Source organism: Hydra viridissima, unplaced genomic scaffold, assembly GCF_058129835.1.
Source record: "Hydra viridissima isolate aposymbiotic clone 2 unplaced genomic scaffold, HvirCarnegie_v1 scaffold_14, whole genome shotgun sequence".
In the NCBI taxonomy this organism is placed as follows: Eukaryota; Metazoa; Cnidaria; class Hydrozoa; order Anthoathecata; family Hydridae; genus Hydra; species Hydra viridissima.
The window spans coordinates 4,702,652-4,714,668 of record NW_028324313.1 but is presented as its reverse complement, the minus strand read 5'-3'; the positions used below and the strand labels follow the sequence as shown (position 1 = coordinate 4,714,668).

The following is a 12,017-nucleotide window of genomic DNA, read 5'->3' as shown; positions in this document are numbered from 1 at the left end:
GATGGAATGTTTAAAAACTCTAAAAACAAACTTTCAATCTTAGACCTTTAACAAATGGAGGTACCATAAGTAAATAACCATAAATATGTGACCAACATGTGCTGTTGATTATCTTTAAACTGTTGACTCTGCAAAAAGGGTTTTTCCTATTCATTTGATTTGCAGCATATGTGTAGTCCCCAACTTTTATCCAGATTGTATGCAACATTTAATAATATTGCATTATCTTGTTACATGTGGCAGTTTTCTATTGGTCATCCATCTAGCATTTTGTAAATCTTATTTCATTAGGTGATTGCTTATATCATGAAAACTAAAGCCAATAAACATTTTAAATTATTTTTATTAATAAAGTTATGTTTACATATTAAGTTATTTTCATGAAACCTTTTTCTTTTAGAAGTGTTTTATTAGTCAAAATCCACAAAACCAAAATAATTTGTGTTTTATCTAATATTTTATTTTATCATTATTATTTTTTTAATGAATCTTTAACAAAAAATTTTCAAGGTGAAACTTTATGAAGATTTCTCACAATCTCAAGCAAAGAAAAATATTGATGGAGTTGTTGATATTTCATGCAAGAGCATTGAAACAAAGCAAGAAGCTGGTCACATATTTCAAGTAACATAATTTCTATTTTATTTCCATTATTATGATCATGTTAATGATTGTTGAATGTTGTTTTATTCATTGTATTTTTCATTGTTTTAGGCACTGCAGTATTTACGCAAAGTTTGCAATCACCCATCTCTGGTAATGACACCCTCTCACCCTGAATATAATTCAGTTTGCTCTTACTTGGCGGAAAGTAAATCATCACTTAATGATATTCAACATTCATCAAAACTCCTGGCACTGAAGTAAGTTTTAAATCAGTTATTTTAGATTCATTTAGATACAGAAGTCAAAATAAATATCATATACGCAATTATGTAAATGTTTTAACAATTTTTTTTTATCAAATTGTATCAAATATGCCTACATTTTGCTTGATGTAGAGTACACATTTTTTTTTATACCTATCATCAGGTTCTGTACACAGTTTTCACAGTCTGTTAACGATGCTCAAAAATCGGGATGTCCATCTCTAAAAGATGAATGAAGTAGCAGTGTTTTCAATGCTCTGAAAGAACTTCATTGTAATGATCCTTGTGGTGTTGCAACAACATCTGATATTTCAAGAGTAACTAGAATATGCAAATTAATTGTTTACACTTTACTACAACATCATTTGCATCAATATCCTTAAAAATTGAATTGAACATAGGCCATAACAGCAGCTGAAAATTTTGCATGTGTCAATTTCTCAAAAAAATTGTTGAAAATCAGCATCTCTTATCTAACATCCTTTGGAGTGATGAGGCATATTTTTACATTGTCTCACCTCAAACAACACAATTGTTTTTGTGATTTTTCATCACCTCAAACAACACAATTGTGTCTGTGTACAGTCATGTTCACAGACACAATTGTGTTGTTTAAGGTGATGAAAAACCTTCTAAAACATTACCGAAGATGCTCTATATAGAAAAAATTTGTGTTTGGATGGGTTTTACAGCCTCATTTTCTTTGCAACCATTTTTCTTTGAGGATACTGTAACAGAAGAAAATTATACAGACATGCTAGAGACTCATGTTCCGCCACAATTGCATGAAAAACGTAAATTATCCTCAACAGTCTTTCAGCATGATGGTGCACCTCCTCACTATTCCTTGTCTGCTAGAGAAGTGCTGGAGGAGCACTTCTATGAACATGTCATTGATTGTGGATTTGATTTTAATTGGCCTGCTAGATCACCATATCTTAATCACTTAGATTTTTATTTCTGGGGTGTGATTAAATCAAGAGTTTATCGAAGAGGAGTGTCCAAAATATTAATGAGCTTAAGAGAATGAAAGAAATTTTAGAGGTGATATTTGAAGTATCACAGGATGAATTATTGGTTTCTTTGACTGACGTTCTTTATTGATGTGAATTGGTTATGCAAGTTGATGGGGGTATTATTGAAAATGTAAAATAAAACCTCCAAGAGTGCTTATAATTATGAAATTTTGTTGTATATTCGTTTTAATAAAATGTTTGAGATATTGTCTATTTATTTTTTGCATTACTTAATAAATGTATTGTATTATAGATTAAATTAATAACGTGCGTGTAATTGATTCGTAGAATTTATAAAACAAGAATTTATAAAACAATTTATAAAACAATGTACCCAAATGATACTAAAACATAAAAACGACAATTAAAAGCATTAGTCACCTGTATATCATATAACACAGTTTCTATTTTTAGAAATGATTTATTCTAAACATATTTGCATGTTAACATTATTCTACGAATCAATTACACGCACGTTACATAATAAAGATTATTACAGCTGTCAGTTCTTGGATAAAGGCTGCCTTTCATACTGTGGTATTTAACACAAGAGAAAATAATTTCTTATTTCATTTTTGCATATTATTCACTTCATTACATTATGGTTTTGCTTCCAAGCTCAAAAGCCTTCAGTCAAAATTGGAGAGTACTGTAGCAAATTTTAATACAACAAAAAGGGGATGCTCCATACCAGTTTATGGAAATGTAAAGGTTCTTGTTAAAGAACTCTTTTTACTTAAAAGTTTCTTTAAAAGCCTGGTTGTTATATTAATGAGTAAAAATAAATTTGTTCATTATTGCCGCCTCATTAGGTCAATAGAAAATAATGATGGTATAACAAATAAAGATATATACAGGGCAAGGATTTTGGCTCTTTTAGACTGTTTACCATTATAATTTGAATGCTTTATGGTATGTTATGAATTGCTTCTAGATTTAAGTTAGAGTTGTCTCACATTTAATGATAAAGTTTCAAAATTTTAAAAACTTATTCTTTAACAGACCTTGATTATTCTTGGTGGGTTTTCAAGAGTTTAATACATTGACATCATAAAATTACATCATATTAATTAATGAGTATACTTGTAGTTTGATGCTATAAAAATACCTGCCAACAATAATTTGAGGAAAATTTTTCTTTTTGATGCACTTGTTTTTTTGTAGTTCATTCTGAAAAATCAGTCCAATCTTTTGATGAAATTTTTTAAAATATTGTGTAAAACATCTTTATATTTTTGATACTTGATCTATGATGGTTAATTATACTTTTTTTAAAAACATGCGTGTGTGTGGTGTGAACTTTTTTTTTCTAAATATGTGTGTATGGTGTGAACAGTATTTGTCAATTCTAAATGATCATTTTAAGTGTTTCTAATATAGATGAAAAAGAAGTATTAGAATAGTTTAGTTATTATTAGATATCAGAATAGTTATTGTTTTAGGATTTTTCCAAGATATTACATCTTACTTTTAAAATTAATGGTGTAAATCCTGTAAACAATGTTTATTTGGGTTGAGTTTAAAACTCACAAAGATTTTTCAGATAGTTTGTTAGAAATATAAAAGTTTTCAGTGTTTTTGGAGAATTTTATTTTATGTTTAATTGATTTGGAAAAAGAATAAAATTTTCTATTATTTTTTATGATATTTTTCATCAACCAATTTTATTTCCTCAACACAAAAGATATGAAATAGTTTTTCTCTGTAAACTGTTTTTTTCAGTTGCTCTATAAAACTTCAAGCTTGAAGAATTTTTAGTGGTTTTTAATTTGGCAGTTGTTAAAAATTTTATCTGTAGTTATTGCACATTATATTTGCAGTATAATATTTGACAATCATACTGTTTTTCTTTAGACAACTCCTTTTGGATTGTGGAATTGGTGTCGGAAGTAATGTGAATCTCTCAGAGGACATGCTCAATTCAGTAGTGTCGCAACACAGAGCTTTGATATTTTTTCAGTTAAAGTCAATGCTGAATATTGTTGAAAATGATTTATTTAAGTAAGTTAAACAATTATGAGGTTATCATTATTATGTTTTTTGCTTAACATCTAGTATGTAAAAGTAAGTCACAAACTTGATTTATTTAAATAAGTTAAACAAAGGTAATTTGATTTACCATTTTTTGCAATTTTGTTTTTATAACTGCAGTAAGCCTCAACTCTTTTTTTTGATTTCTTTAAAAAACCATTCATATTTACCTGTAAACTGTTTTTGTTTTTTTAACTGTATATTGCTCTTACTTCTTCAGGCAGCATTTACCATCCATAACTTATTTACGATTAGATGGGAGTGTACCTGCAAATCAACGGCATAACATTGTGCAAATGTGCGATATAATTTTAATTATTGTTGTCATATTTTAATCTTAACTTGTTATTTAATTTAGTATTCTAGTGCACAGAAGCTCTAAAATTTTATCAATTATTTTTTTTAGGTTTAACAATGATCCAAGTATTGATGTTTTACTGTTAACTACTCATGTGGGAGGTTTGGGATTAAATTTAACCGGTGCTGATACAGTAATATTTGTTGAGCATGATTGGAATCCGATGAAAGATTTGCAAGTACTAGAAATTTTATCTAAAAATGTTTTTATTTTTTTTCTATTCAAAGATTTTTTTTTACTTCATTCTGCAAATTTGGTGATAAATTTCCTATTACAAGAAACTATTTAAATGTAATTTTAATGATCTAAGTTGGTAATATTGTGTTAATCTAAACAATATTGGATTTTTCTGAAGAAAGTTTTGTGCTACTTTAAAACAAAGTACAGTTAAGACAAAAGTTTGAAAAATTTTAATTATTAGTTTTCTTATATTTGAATTAAGCAGTAAAATGTAAGTATTTCTTAGTAAAAATGAACTTGGCTGTTTTCCAAATATACAAACAACTCTATGGCATGAAATTTTGTGCTGATAAAATGTCATTAAAATTTAAAATTCTTTGCAATGTTGGAAAATATCACTTTTAATACAACAAAAAGGGGATGCTTAGGTTATCAGTTGAAACACGACCGGCTATATTTTTATTGTGGCAGAAAAAATACTCAATGGGACAAGTTGCAAAAAAAAAATCTAAAGTCGCTACTTTAGTGATATGTAATGTAACCAAAAAATCTCAAGCAAGAGAATTTGAGATTTCTCAGTTTTGAGATATCTAGCTTTTGTTTTGGCATTGCTTAACATTTTTTATCCTTTTAAATCCTATTTTTTCAATCTTCATGCTTCAAAAAAAGGAACCAAAAATCTTGCCATTAGATGAAATTTGAGAGATTGAGTTGAAGTAGTATCTCATTTGGCCATGCTGACGTTTATAAGATGGAACCCTGGCTAGGGAAGAGGGGATGTAAAATGGTTTTTATAAAGGGTATTTCACTAATGTGAAATGCCACTTCCTTTCCACCCCCTCTTTCCTACCCTTAATAAAAATTATTTCACCTTACATGGTTATACAAAGAAAGAAAATTGTACTGAATCAAATTTTCTCAAAGATAAATGATGGTCATACTCTGTAAATATTAATTGCTAACATCATCTGAAAGAACCAAACAAATTCCTTTAGGGGAGGCATTATATTGACCAAGTGAGAACACTTAGAGGTGTTTTTGAAATTTGTAGAAAATCTTTTATGTTTTCTTTGCATGAGAAAAAGTGACAGAGAGTTAAGTTATTTAATCAATTGAAGAATGTGTAAATTTTATAAAAAGTGACTTAAACTTTTCTGATGAAAGGGTTCCACAGACCATTTGTAACTCTTGGTAAAATCTCTTACAAAAAAAAGAGATGCTGGTGACTTTGAAAAAGAAGGAGAATTTCCCAAGTTTGGTCCAGTCAGATTCAGTTAAAGCTGTGCAAATTGTGTCTGTTATCATTAGCTCAAAGGATGCATCTCTAGGAGGAACACTCCTCTTGAGTCAAGCAAGAGCAGTACACTTACGTCCATAAAACCATGTGATAGTACTCCTCTGCACAATTCAAAAACCTTTGTTTTCAAAAAATGTTATGATCACACACAAGTGATCGCTTTAAGCAAGCGTTTTCTAGTTTATCTTACTTAGTTTGTTTAGGCCCGGTATCTGCACACAAGTTAACCAGTTCAACACTTACAATCTAAAGCTTGTTGAAAGTACAGTTGAACGCTAAACTATCCAATACAGGAATGAGATAACTTACCTCAACACTGAACAAATCAACAGAAACTCGATTTATTAACCCTTTAGCGCCCGTGTAGCAGATCTGCTACATAACTTCAGAAACCTTTTATGGCCATCCTGTCAACACAGTGATCTCAAAAACACCTTTTGTAGCATATTTACAACATATTTTTGTTGATCTGATTTAGCTAGGTTAATATAATTAGATAATCAAGACTTAAAAACACATCAAAATTGTCTTTTTAAAAATCGGATGATTGCTGTCAGACAAGGTATTTTCAAAGAGAGTTTTTTCCTGTTTTTTTACGAATATTAAAGCTTATTTGTTTATTTTATTTTAAATTAATAACACATGTAAGTTTTAGAAGTATTTAAGAGAGTTTCCTCTTTTTGAAACACAAAATGCTATCTGAATTTATATGTATCACATATGCTACAATGACAAAATTGGGTTTGCTAGTGAAATTTTAAAATTTTATTTTTTAATTCATAATCTAGGCCCTAAAACAATTGCTTTTTGAAGTTTTTGGAGTTTTTTGAAAATTTTAAGCCCTGGTGGGCGCTAAAGGGTTAAACCTTTTTTAAAAAAAAATTTGCAGCTGCTGGAAAATAATTGACATTTCTTTTAACTCACTTTTGTCCAAATTTTAGATGAAAAAGAAAAAGCTCAAAAAAAAAAGAAAAAAAAAAACCTTGAGGATCAACAAAGTGTTTTTTTGGCCAGAGATTACAGCTCTAATCCTTTTTGTCAAGCTTGGAATTGATGGAAGAGGATCGTTTTTTGAAAAATGGCCTAACAGTTATTAAGCTAACTTTTGAGAATGATGACGAAATAAGAAATCCTCAATTAAAAAGACTGTTGACAAGCTCAACTGCCCAAAACACAGATATCATACGTTAGCTCAATGTTGCCATTGCTGAAAATGTTTCTGAAACTTATGAAAATGTCAGAGTATTGATGAATATCATTCAAGCGAATGACGTTTCATTCCGCATTTAATGTGATCTCAAAATAGCCAATATCATCTGTGGAATTCAATCCCATTTAAGCAAACATTCTTGTTGCTATTGCGATATTCATTCTGACAATCTATCAGAATGTAGAACTTCCAGAAGTTTTGGCTTGATGAAGGAAAAATTTTAGAAGCATTTGTTACTGTTGGATTAGATACAAAGTCTTCAAACGATTTTAACAATGTAGTCCATCCACCATTAATCAACATGGGTGACTCAGCACTCATTTTGGATGTGGTTCCATCAATTGAACTCTATCTTTTTCTTGGAATTGTCAATCATCTTTTCAAGAAACATTCATTTCCAGCCATATAATTACTTTGAAATGTCTAAATTTTTCAATGAAACCGAATGATTGTGCCTATCAAGAGTTCGGTTTGATTGAAAATCTCAGACATTTGAATGAAATTGTTTTTTCATGTTTTGGAATAACAGAAAGACTTTTAAGAAAAAATTTATCACTTCAAATTTTCCAATTTTCCAATTTTCTTGCCAATCTCAGTCAAAACAAAGTTCCATGCTGTTTTTTTACCACGTTTAACCATTTTTTTATTCTGTTCACCATTCGTGGAAAAACATCATACCTCACTCGGAATCTTCAGCGACCAGGTTACCGAAACATTGCATTCAAAGTTCAAGGTTCATTGGGATTGGTCAAGTACATTCAGGTTTTTAAAAATGGAGTTATTCAAGTACATTCTGATTAAAAAAAAAAAAAAAAAACTTTTTAATTATGTTGTTGACTACAACAGCAGGCATTGTAACACCCAAGACCACCAAACTCCACTTTTTTCAGAAATATATGCTTCAGAAATAAAAAGTTGATATTGGAAAAAAATAAAGAATGCAATAAATTAAAATATTTGTTTGAGCAAAAGAATATGAAAATGTATAAAAAAACATTTCACTTCTAGTCTCTAATATGCCATTTGTAATATATAATATAAATGTATGCCATCTGTTCATTTTTGATAGTAAATGATGTTCTAAAAATGGATATTGTTAATATATTTTTTATGGAATTTTATACTTTGTAATTATTTTTCCATAAAAGTTCAAACTCAAAAAATTTGGCTCGGACGAAATGATTTCAAAAACGCTTTTAAATGTTCCCACTTGGCCTTTATAATACCCCCCTTAAAAGGATTTGTTTAAAATATCTTAGAATAGATGGTTGCTAATCGTGATCAGTATTGGTACCGTCCTATGCCTTTTGGGGGGCCTAAGCAGGATTATATGGATAATATGCTAAATGATATGAATAATATGTTAAATTCTCAAAAAATCAAATAGATAATATGCTAAATTAATAACAAAACTGAGAAACCAGAAATATAATAACAGCAAATGTTTAACAATTAAAATTATTGTTGAAACTGTATTGAGACAGTTGAGAAATATTACTTAGCCATCATTTTAATACCTTCTTAGATTACCTAATCTATTAATTTCAAAATATTTTAATGAAATTGGAATTTGCAAATTTATTGAAATATTTTTAAATTCAAAAATCTTTTTTGAGCTCATTATTATGGACAAGAAGTGGATCTATATGCAAGGGGTGCCCAAGCAGTCACTTAGTTCACTCATCTCTCGTGTCTGTTCCGATCTGTGTTATACAGTAAATTCGATAAACAATTTAATGTTAATTTTTTAAAAAAAAAAACTATTACGCAAGATAATACTTTGTCGTTTTTTAAAAATTAAAAGTGCTAACAAGAATTACTGATTTTTTTTTATAAACGAAGGTAATTTCCTGGCGTGATAATATTTGCGTTTTCACGAAATTCGTAGGTTTACGCGTAAGTTTGATAACATTTAACCCTAGGTAGGAGTGAAAAGGATCAATTATCTGTGAGGACGCATAGTTATGCGTGAGGATACCATCTGTAAAGTGTTTATGTTAAAATAGTGAGAAAAAAAGTTTAACGATATAAAAGTAATTCTTTGTGAAAGCGCATTAATCAAAGTCAGCTCTAATGCAATTTTTTCTATTATATTTTTAACTGTTAACTTTAATGTGTTTTTATACCTTAGAAGTTATATCACATTTAAGAAATTTTAAAATTTTATTTTAGGCAATGGATCGTGCGCATCGAATTGGCCAAAAAAAAGTAGTAAATGTTTTTCGGCTGATAGCTCGAAGTACTCTTGAAGAAAAGATTATGGGGTTAGAAAGTTGTTATTTGATGTATTTAAATGAAAAGAGGTTTTACATGTCTTTGATTTTTTTATATGTAATAAGAAAATGATATTTAATCTTTTTATACTTTAATTTAGGCTTCAAAAGTTTAAACTAAATATTGCTAACACAGTAATAACTCGAGACAATTCTAGCTTGTATTCGATGGATACTTCACAACTGCTTGACCTCTTCACAATTAGCTCCAAAAAAAGTTCTTCTGCAGATATAAAATCTTCAAAAACAAACGAGAGGAAAGCTTCAATGAATGATATACTAGCTGAAATGGGCGACTTGTGGGATGAAAAACAATATGAAACTGAGTATGATCTGAATCAGTTTATGATGTCACTAAAGCAATAATCTTTTAAACCAACGTTAAAGCATGTAGAAAACAATTTTTATAAATTTGTGCTTTTTTAGTGTTGCATCGTTAGAAAAAGAAACACATATTTATAACTATTAAAATATAAAAGTTTGAAAATATTTCTTGAAACCTCTAAAAAGTGTTTTATGACGATTTTTAAACAAACGATTAGAAGAGTAGAATTTTTTAAATGTGTACTAAGTAACTGTTCTTTTCCAGATTAACTAATTTCATAAAAATGTGACTCAAAATTATCAAGTAGATCTAAATAGAATTTTTTTATTTGGTTTCACAATTCATGGTACAGTATTGCGGTCACGATAGCAAGCGTTATAACCATTCTTCTATCAATCACATGATCAAAATCAATATCTTTCACCATATTACTTTCAATTGATAATATAACCAGATCAGAAAGTCTTGACTGTCCCTTGGTTGATCGCAACTAGTTCTTTATAAGTTTTAGTTTTGAAAAGCTCCTCTCATATGTAGCTACAGATACACAGGTCGTAAGAAATAACTGTAGACTTAATGAGAGTCTTGGGAGAGATTCAAGGAAATCCCAGTCAACTATGAATTTTAAGATATCTAATATTGACCAGTCTTTAGCTTCGTGGATATCAACATCTGCTCCCGTCATGTGTCTTCTCAGCCTTGGTATTTCTTTTAAAAGCTCTACTTCGGATAGCTCATCATAAAATGTGGTCAATTTTAGAATTGGCACCCTCAACTCTTCTTCTTTTGCTGATAGAAGACTCTTGGTTTGATCAGCCTCAAATATATTTGCTACTTCCTTGATCGCTGTTGATCTGGTCTGCATTTCTGAAATAAAACGATTAAAACACTCAAGCATCGCCCTATTGTTTTCTTCTTGCATAATGAGTCCAGCATCTCTGAGTTGTTCCCCTGTTATTCTCTTCTTAAACCTTAATCTTCTTTCTGCTGTTATTCCAATTTGGTCTGCTTTTAAAAGTGCCTCTTCAATTGCATGCTCCACTAAGTGACTGCGCTTCTCCTGCAGAAAAAGCCTTAATGCCTCTAACTTGGTCACTACTTTGTCAAGAGTTAAGCCTTTAGTCTGCAGATACTGCTGTGTCAGTTAACTTCCTCAAGTACAGCAGCCCAAAAGTAAAGGTAGCACAGAAACGTGAAATCAGAGACGGCAGGTAAAAGATCTTGTGCAGCACCTCTTGTTTCCAAATTTTCACGAAGATCACGTAGAGCTTCAATCGTCGCCACACATTCATCAAACTTATTTTTCACCGGTTTAAAAGCAGTACGATGTGCACTCCAGCGTATTGTTGATAGCCTTTTAACCGACATTGCAGTGTGTTCAATTAAAACATCCCATCGATGGGTGGAAGCAGCATAGAAGGAATACATTCTCTCAAGAGTTCCAAAAAATGTTACACATAAAGCATTTTCAGAAAAAGAGTGTTGACCATACAAGTTTAGCGAATGGTCTACGCATCCATTAAAAATAGCTTTCTTATTCTTCCTTTCCGGAATGGCTTGAACACCTCCATGAATTCTAGACATTGTGGCAGCGTTATTATAACCTTGCGCTCTGCACATCATTATGTCAAGTCCATCACTTTCTAAATTTTTTAAAATGTCTAAACAGAGGTCATCAGCTTTTTTTCCCTTTAAAGGAAAAAACCCAGTGACAAATTTTGATGTTTGTTCTGTTACATTAGCAATAAAGAGTCTGCAGCAAAAACAGTATAATTTCTCACTGATGAGCGAGTAAACCATCCGTAATACCATAAATTAAAAGTGCTGCTGAGCTGTAATTGTACAAATTCAAGGTAACCACGTGTTTTATTTGAATTAAATAATATTTAAATTAATTTAAAATAAATGTTTATTTCGTTAGATTTTTAGAATTCGCTATTTTTAGAACTATTTTAGAATTCGATTTTAGAATTCTTTCGATTTTTGGTGTATCTTAGTAGATTTTGGTAAAATAAATTGAATTTTTTATTATTTTTTGGTGTCACCCCTTGATGGTGTCACCCGGTACGGTCCACACCCCCGCACCTCCCTAACGACGCCCCTGCTAAATTAGATTCGTGACGTTACCAGGTCATTCATTTTTGTCACTTACAATCTGATTGACAAAGTAGCTATGGACCTTTAACTCATTTTGTCAGTGTACTTTTTCCAAAAAGATTTTGTTTTATTTGGTTGTGTGCTAAGAATTTTTAATTTACTTGATGACACCAGACATACAGGGCTGCCATTGCAACTTTGTGTTAATTTTTATTTTGCAGTTATAGTTATTGTTTAATTTTCAGAACTAATTTCATAATTTCCTCTTTTCTTTTTTTTCTTTTTCTTTTTTTTTAATTCTTTTTTTTTTTAAAAAATTTCTTATGAAACTGAGTTCTATTTGCTCGTTTGAAAACTTGAT

General features: G+C 30.0%; 2 protein-coding genes across 5 annotated transcripts in view; one reads left to right on the top strand and one right to left on the bottom strand.

Moving 5' to 3' along the window:
- Window positions 1–9,843, top strand: part of LOC145192822 (TATA-binding protein-associated factor 172-like) — an 82,711-nt gene extending 72,868 nt beyond the window's left edge. For all 4 annotated transcript variants that reach the window (XM_090072202.1, XM_090072204.1, XM_090072203.1 and 1 more), the window contains 7 exons: window positions 511–624; window positions 715–863; window positions 3,740–3,886; window positions 4,137–4,214; window positions 4,323–4,452; window positions 9,134–9,225; window positions 9,336–9,843. In XM_090072202.1, coding sequence (XP_089928328.1) covers window positions 511–624; window positions 715–863; window positions 3,740–3,886; window positions 4,137–4,214; window positions 4,323–4,452; window positions 9,134–9,225; window positions 9,336–9,600 — 975 coding nt within the window. In that variant the 3' untranslated portion in view covers window positions 9,601–9,843. The remainder of the gene's footprint in view (window positions 1–510; window positions 625–714; window positions 864–3,739; window positions 3,887–4,136; window positions 4,215–4,322; window positions 4,453–9,133; window positions 9,226–9,335) is intronic.
- A 206-nt stretch (window positions 9,844–10,049) lies between these two features.
- On the bottom strand, window positions 10,050–11,359 carry LOC149878956 (uncharacterized). The gene is made up of 2 exons (XM_090071246.1): window positions 10,709–11,359; window positions 10,050–10,619 (listed from the first exon to the last, which is right to left on the bottom strand). Exons 1-2 carry the CDS (start codon window positions 11,357–11,359, stop codon window positions 10,050–10,052), a joined length of 1,221 nt encoding a protein of 406 aa, XP_089927372.1.
- Window positions 11,360–12,017: the final 658 nt, after the last annotated feature.

Excerpts from the sequence above, each read along its gene's own strand:
- LOC149878956 (XM_090071246.1), bottom strand. The coding sequence starts at position 11,359 with ATGGTTTACTCGCTCATCAGTGAGAAATTATACTGTTTTTGCTGCAGA. Across the intron at positions 10,620-10,708 it reads GGGCTGCTGTACTTGAGGAA|GAGAAGCGCAGTCACTTAGT; the intron begins GTTAACTGACAC and ends CTTTTTCTGCAG.